Source organism: Scophthalmus maximus, chromosome 3 (assembly GCF_022379125.1).
Source record: "Scophthalmus maximus strain ysfricsl-2021 chromosome 3, ASM2237912v1, whole genome shotgun sequence".
Classification (NCBI taxonomy): domain Eukaryota; kingdom Metazoa; phylum Chordata; class Actinopteri; order Pleuronectiformes; family Scophthalmidae; genus Scophthalmus; species Scophthalmus maximus.
Window position 1 is genome coordinate 28,212,242 of NC_061517.1, and position 7,854 is coordinate 28,220,095.

Sequence of the window (7,854 nt, forward strand, 5' to 3'; positions counted from 1 at the left end):
AGATTATATGAACAATTACGATGATAAAATATAGATGTTTTGGAAGCCGTTTGCTTTTCGTTCTGTCGTTGTTAGACATCCCAACGTACTATTCATGGCGTCATGGAATATCATTAACATGTATCCTGATTTTGTAGCCGCGCCCTCCCAGCTCAACGTTGAGCGAACTACTGAAAGTGAGAAGTTCGACACTATCAGGGAGGATTTGTTTTCTGTTGACTAATACAATCAGTTCTAGCTCTATGGTTTGACTTCATTTTCTTTTCCCATCCTCGTTCGTTTTTAGTATGTAAAGTACTGTCTTGTATACTGATGACGAAAGAGAAAATGCTCAAATACATCTTTTGTTTTTTCAATAAAATGCCTCGTGTCTGTCGACCCTGCATCACTCGTAACGACGTCAAAGACAACACCAACACTTAACCACTGTTCAAGGAGGAAAATAATTGTTGTTGCTGTGGATCTGGAAACATTTCCACTGGTTTCAAAGGGAATCATTCATGGATCTTGAGGGGAGAAAAAATCTGGCATATTTTGCCGACTGATATCCATGTGTTTGTACAATTTAGAGCAGATTTAAATAAAAATCCGGATCAAGCAGACTTAAATCTGGCCTTGGTGGAAGTATGTACCCAAGTATCTGCTCGGTGCAATTCTGCTGTTACCTTTTATGTGAACCTGTAGGCACTGCTCTGCTCACTAACATTACACACACTTTTGTGCCAGAACTCACAGATTTGTCTCATGTCTGTCATCAAAAGGAAAGCGCTTTGTAGAGCTCTGTGGAAATGGCAGCCGTCATCAGTCTTTCTTTATCACAACAGTAGAAACAACCACCGGAGGGTGCCGACGCGTGTTGCTCTTGTTAAAACTAGGGCAAGACGTCATCTCATTGTCAGTGGATAGATTGAGATGACGTCCGGCCTGTACGTTTATATATTAATATACATATATACATACATCATTTCTGAACTCACCTTCTCATAGTGTCAGACCACACCCCCTTCTTGGGCAATCTTAGACATGGCAGTTTTGTTTTCATGTCACATACAGTCAACAGTGTCATCTTACTGTCACATATTCAATTTCAATTACCTTGCATTATCACTTTTAATATCTCTGGTTTTTATATCTCAGTATTGTGTGCTGAAACACCGAGTGTCTGACTTGAGCCATGAGCAACATCCTGACATCCTGACCTCTCCAGACCCACGGTATCATCTCGTTCACCTTCTCCACTTAGTCGCAGAGGTCCTGACGTTCCTGCTCCTGCATCCCACGTTCCGAGCTGAACACATCGTTCCCCGCGGGGTTGCAAACAAATATGACCAGGCTCAAAGACGGGGTCGTCTGATTTCCACCACCCGATGATCTTCGAAGAATCAGTACTGGTCTCGAAGGCTGCCTGGATCTGCAGCATTCACCAGGGGGTGTCGTGAGAAGTGCAGATCTTGGAGCTATTTCAATATGAAATTCTTTTATTTTCTTCAGATGCGAGCAGTGTGACGACCAGTGTGACGACCAGTGTGACCACCAGTGTGACCATCAGTGTGACCACCAGTGTGACCATCAGTGTGACCACCAGTGTGACCACCAGTGTGACCACCAGTGTGACCACCAGTGTGACCACCAGTGTGACGACCAGTGTGACCACCAGTGTGACCACCAGTGTGACGACCAGTGTGACCACCAGTGTGACGACCAGTGTGACCACCAGTGTGACCATCAGTGTGACCACCAGTGTGACGACCAGTGTGACCACCAGTGTGACCATCAGTGTGACCACCAGTGTGACCACCAGTGTGACCACCAGTGTGACAACCAGTGTGACCACCAGTGTGACCATCAGTGTGACCACCAGTGTGACCACCAGTGTGACCACCAGTGTGACCACCAGTGTGACAACCAGTGTGACCACCAGTGTGACCATCAGTGTGACCACCAGTGTGACCACCAGTGTGACGACCAGTGTGACCACCAGTGTGACCATCAGTGTGACCATCAGTGTGACCACCAGTGTGACCACCAGTGTCGGCTTCTGGACGTATCACTCAACTGCAGCTGCTGTAGCTGGCCAGGTGATGAAGGTGGTAATCCTCACATAGCACCGATCAGCACTCCGTCAGCTCTTCAGCTCCACAAATACGACTTCAAAACTTCAAAATAGTGTCAATTATGATCAACATTTGAGGCTTTTACTCGTCACTTCTTCACAGGCAGTGTTAATGATGATTGATTGTGTAGTTGAATAACGGTCTGCAGTCGACGAATGACATGGTATGACGTAGCAACAGGTAAACGCACTGTTGCTGTTGGTGCAACAGCTTTGTCCTACTTACTGACCGGCGTCACCCTCATCTGTGGGCCTGACCACAGGGACCCAGTGAGCGAGGCCTCTCAAGTGACACCTCTCTGTGCGTCGGCTCCACACGGTGGCTACTGTTCTCTCTGACGACGCCTCTCATGAAGGACCAGGACAACGCAGGTAGGACCCAAAAGCCTGTTTTTCTTTTCTTTTTCCCTGCAGATTCTACTGCATTATCTGATTTAACAATGTATTTAAATCTGCTCCACATGACAAATTTCAACAATCTCTTTGGACAAATGATCACAGGACAATCGGGATGAGCTTTGAATGCATAGTATGTGAATTTGTACGATTTGTCATTTTTGTAACATTACATTTGGTATTCTGTGTATTGCACTGTATATTCGTTCAACGACGAGTGTGTACACGTGGGCCTTTCATCCATTGAAACATGTTCTAGTTCTCTAATCCCACACTGCCTTTTTTCTGCCCCTTTTTTCTCACTGAGCAAGATGGTAATTCTGACATTTAAACTATTGGTTGAGTCAAGTTACATATGCACCTGCTCGGGTACCGGTTCAATTATACATCTCTACATTGATTTCAACCTCTGGTCTCCCTCCCCCCCTGCAGCGGCCCAGCATGTAGAAGAGGCTGCGCGCTAGGTCTTCAGGTGTCACCATCCATCAAGCCCTTTTTTCATCCACCGTGAACCACCTCCGCTTCCCCCGTCTCCATCTCAACCCCTGTCCAACTGAGTGACCCCCGTCTCAAGGCCATCTCTTCCCTCAGCGGTTCATCACACACGGACGGCCAGCTGGCCTCCCGCTGCACGATGATTAACAACGTTCCACAGACAACAGACAATCACAGGAAAGGTCAGTTCATCTCGGTCAAGACAGGTCATCTGTGGCGTGTAAAAACAAGACAACCATCTGAGGTGCCTGTAGTTAGAAAAAGGCTCTTGATTATTTGCAGACCTGCTCTGCTGCCCGACTGGTGGTCCTCGATCCAAGAGGCCAAGGAGCCTCCACCTGCATTGTTCTGCAGTGTCTCCTTCAACAGTCTAGGCTGCAAGGTGTTGAAGTTTCTGGAGAAGTCAAAGAACGTGATGCTCACTGTCCTGTTGGGTCTGTCCAGGGAGGACAGCAACTCCTGCAGCAAACATTTCAGCAGAAATCCAGATTCATCTGACCAGATTATACAAGAGGAGATAAGCAGCTTCAGAAACACTCAAACCAAACTGTCTGACACAGACAATCACGTTTAACAAAAAAACATTTGGATGTTTGATGTGAACATCAACTGAAGTGTTGAACCTGTATCTGCAGGATTCTGTACATTGTATGTACTGCACGAATATGCAGTTGTACAGGTGCTCAGTTCTGTGGGACACTGTTAACAAAAGACATGTACAGTACATTACACTTTCCTCATGGCACACCAGCTCAAATGAAAGTCAATGAAAGAACTGCCAAATGTAATATTGGTGGGAGGGTACTCAACAAAGAAGAGAACATCAAGTCTTGTTCAATATCTGCCGTCTTACAAGTTAAAATAACAACTTGAGTTTGACTCCGGGTCAGATTCTGTGGCCTTTAGTAGAGCCACAACCAGTTAGTAACATTAAATGTGTTGAGGAAAAAATCTGTTGTTTCTTGAACTGATATTTACTGACTGATTAAGTAGAATGAATATTATTTTCAGCTGCAATACTCAGTCACAGAGCAGATATCAAATAATGAAAGAAGTGACTGTGGTTAAGGTTTGATAGTTCATAAACCGCGTTTCTATTCGAGTCAGCGTTGTGCTCGTCTGCTAAGGGTGTCACTCAAGGCCCCATGTAATGAAATATACATGTTCTCGGCCCTGCGTCGATTGTTCATTTATCCCTTGTTGTTAATTCAAATATCTTCATTTTCTGATTCATCAGTCAAATCTAAAAGCAAATGTGACTGATCCATACATGTCAGGGCTTCCACCACACACATTTATACATGGATATAAAAGGGTGGCAACATTTTTTTTACCCAGGATGCTTTACTTAAGAGCGAATGATCAGAACTGTGAAGGGGAAATTAAAAACCTGTACGGAAAATATAATATATCTCTGCAGGTGTGCCTTTGTTTGACGTGTTCATATTACTTGATAGTACTGACTACTGCAGACAAATAGTATTAAGGATAGGATTCAGTGTTTTTGTAATGATTTTGATGTGATTTATTTTTTTCTTCTGCTATCAGACACTGAAGTTCAAGTTGAAGCCTGCCCGGGCCATTCGAACCCCATCAAGACTTTCAGGACTCACAATGTGCTTCATAAGGAACTGCTGCTGGCCCACAAGAGGTAGGTCCCATACAGGGGAGAATACAAAATATTATTAATATGGGTCAACTCTCATATGATTTCATTGCAAACAAAAGATTGTATCTGTGTAAGACAAGGGCATAAACAACGGGCTATTGAACCACCTTAACTTAGCTTTTTTGAGGGGTTGTACTTGGTATATATAATTGTATATACAGTTGTGTAGAATTTCTTTTGCCTGTCTCCTCTGTCATTCTTCTCTGGAGCAGCTCTCATTAAGAATACATGCGTCTCTTTCGTTAACCCTCAAACCTGAAATCATACACCCTCTCTCCACGCCGCCGCTCCTGTCGTCCAGGGAACCTGCAGCAGTGTAAAGTGATATGGAGATAGGTGGACAGCCCCGGCTTGTCCTACGAGCCAAAACACTGAACCAGTGAAAGCACTGGAATCGCTGCGCTGCTTCTAGCAATCTGACCTGAAAGTTTTACAAAATACAAAACAGAAAAATATGATCTATTATAAAAAGTTTATGAAGGAGTAAGTAAATGGCACTCAGAGGGAATACCTCCATGAAGACCCTGGTGAGGGTCCTTTAGATTGAAATCAAGTTGCACACACTCATAGATTTATTTTAATCAAGATCCACGCATTAACCCCCTTAAAAAATTATAATAAATAAATGCTTTATCTTGCAATTAAAAAGAAAGTAATACAAAATGATTGGATCTATGCCAAAGGTTTAAACAAATAAAAAAAACAGGTTATTTCTTGGCCCATGTCCCATCCTTTCAAAACAAAACTCTGTCATACTGTCTATAGACTTTTCCACCATGTCTAACTCCAGCGGTCTCTCTCTCTCTACGGACTAAGGGGTCAGACCCTGAGCCACAGATCAGAACTTCAGCAGGTGCTGGAGAGGAGGAAGAGGGTGCAGAATGACCAGGAAGAGGAGGGACAGAGCAGGACTCCTCTGGAGGACGTGATGTTGAGACGTCAGCAGAAACAACTTGAGGTAACAGCACCAGTTTGTAGGTCATAAGGTTTTCATCAGCTGCTGAAAATGCTTGATTAATATTTTCTTCTGCACTGAACTGCCTTAAAGGTATAGTTTCGGGATTTTGAAGTGGGGTTGTATGAGGTTCTTATGCATAGGTAATATGTCACTTGATGGAGATGGTGATCAGTGCTGTCACTTCACGGAGTTTGGAGCAGAAGTGGAAGTAGAGTCCCACTGTTGCAGATGGGACCACCGAAAAACATCTTTTTTCGGCACATTTTTAAAAGCTTACCTTAAAAAAAAAATCCGTTCAATTGTACGCTAGACAATGTATTTTTTCACTGCTTTAGTTTGCCGCCAGACAGCCGTTTATTTTTGCACTTTTTTTCAAGCGGCCATCTATTACACCAACTCACACCGGTGCAAAGCAGCAGAGTATCAATCCGCAAATCAGCTGTTCGACTCAGAGCTAAAACAGCAAAGTAAGGAAAAGTCATTGTATGTTAGTGTGTAAGCTTGCTAAACAGTTGGAAACTGTAAATAGAAGTAATTTATGCCAATTATGCGTTTGACAAAGCCATACATTTTTGCCCCTTGTCTAAAGCATAATTTTTGTCATCTTTACATGAAAACATTGTGACAATGCTTTTCTTTTTCTCCTCTCAGAGGGAGAAGGAACATGAGGAAAAGGAACAAGAGGAAGCCCAGTTGATGGAATTTGTTAGAGTCCGACAGAACCTCAGAAAGATCCACACAGCAATCCAGAACAAGGCTGCAAATGTCTGAAATGCCACAGAAGAATTCGCCCCAAATGTACAATGAGTTTTTTCAACATCTCCCCTCCTTGCAAGAGTAACAGCATGATGTGCAGTGTGCTTGTATTTATATACAAAGTATTATTGCTTGATATTGTAATAATCTATCAATAGTATTTTGCGAAAATGAATATGATCTCCTTTGACTAGTCAAGTTTTTATTGTGAGAGTATGTCAAAATGTTTAATATTTAACTATTATTACACATCCATAAATGTCAGTCTTATTAGTCTATTTGTTCCATTTGTAAAAAAACATTGCTTCTAATTTAAAGCTTTTTAACATTAATACACACATAAACATTTAATCACTGTATCTCGCATCTCATTTGAAACTGCAGTCACATGTTTCTCAGTCTCACGCGTACATTCTAATTAACACGTCGATGGATAATAAGGCATGAACAGTGTCATCCTCTCTGTCTACCAACAATGCCCTCTGGCATTCTGGGTAAAACTGTGACTCTTTTTGAGTTGCTTGTGTTGTATCTGAATCGTTCTCAGGTCGTGACACTTCTGGTTTCAATTTATGAATTTTGGGTGGAATTCTAGGTTGTGCACCTTATTCCTGTATGTTTCTTTGCGGTTTACAATTAATCTCTTCTGACTGATGATTCCCAATATTTTCACATTAACTTGCATGCACATTTATGACAAACAAAACACACCACAAACAACATAAATGTATCCTGAAATATAGTACTACACTTTTAACACAAATAAGCGTACAAACAAATTCTGTGGTGCCTCTAAACAAAAACACGGAAACCTAGGTTTTACACCAGTGAGCAGTGTGTATAAGCATTATTGGCCCATCTGAGGTTATAAAAACACACCAGGGCCAGGGCCTCAGTAACCAATAAAACGAAAGGGACAAAATAAACCAAAAAACAGAGTCAAATGATTTCTGCCGGACGTAGCCTCACTAGTGCACAAGGGTAACGTCTTCCCAAAATGCAGCCTCACAGGGTGGGTTTTGGTCTGCCTTGAGCACAGCAAAAGCTGAACCCAAAAACAAACCATGTTGCATTTACTCAGTGCTTGTATTGGACCATAGTCCCCAGGTGATGTTGTTATATAAATGTGTGTCGTCTGCGTAATTATGGTAAAATATTTTGTTGTTTTCCATGATCTGAGCCAGTGGGAGCAATAGATGTTGAACAGAAGAGGCCCCAAAATGGAGCCTTGGGGAATTCCACATGTGATTTTTGTCAACTCAAATGTGTTGTTACCTATAGAAACAAAGTAGTCCCTGTCTTTCAAGTAGGATTCAAACCAGTTCAATACTCTGCCCACCCAGTTTTCCAGTTTTACTAGTAATATGTTGTGATCGACTGTGTCGAAGGCAGCACTAAGATCAAGTAATACCAAGACTGAAATTCTGCCATAGGTGGATGTCATTGACAATTTCCTCTCCTGATCCC

The 7,854-nt window shown here is 42.6% G+C and overlaps 1 protein-coding gene across 3 annotated transcripts; it reads left to right on the forward strand.

Moving 5' to 3' along the window:
* The first annotated feature begins 1,905 nt into the window (after positions 1-1,905).
* Positions 1,906-6,744, forward strand: si:ch211-218o21.4 (protein FAM107B). Of its 3 annotated transcripts, none has more exons than XM_035644246.2 (6): positions 1,906-2,087; positions 2,377-2,485; positions 2,942-3,186; positions 4,553-4,655; positions 5,484-5,631; positions 6,283-6,744. In XM_035644246.2, the coding sequence occupies exons 3-6, from the start codon at positions 3,144-3,146 to the stop codon at positions 6,400-6,402; spliced, it is 414 nt and encodes a 137-aa protein (XP_035500139.1). In that variant the 5' UTR covers positions 1,906-2,087; positions 2,377-2,485; positions 2,942-3,143; the 3' UTR covers positions 6,403-6,744. The 3 variants fall into 3 exon arrangements, with proteins under 3 accessions (XP_035500139.1, XP_035500138.1, XP_035500140.1); XM_035644245.2 differs by having other exon boundaries at positions 1,906-2,078; XM_035644247.2 differs by having other exon boundaries at positions 1,906-2,485; positions 5,490-5,631.
* Positions 6,745-7,854: the final 1,110 nt, after the last annotated feature.

Bases quoted from the DNA above. Each gene is read 5' to 3' on its own strand.
- si:ch211-218o21.4 (XM_035644246.2), top strand. From the start codon at position 3,144: ATGATTAACAACGTTCCACAGACAACAGACAATCACAGGAAAG. The intron at 3,187-4,552 runs GTCAGTTCATCT...TTCTGCTATCAG, and splicing joins AACAGACAATCACAGGAAAG to ACACTGAAGTTCAAGTTGAA. The intron at 5,632-6,282 runs GTAACAGCACCA...TTCTCCTCTCAG, and splicing joins GTCAGCAGAAACAACTTGAG to AGGGAGAAGGAACATGAGGA.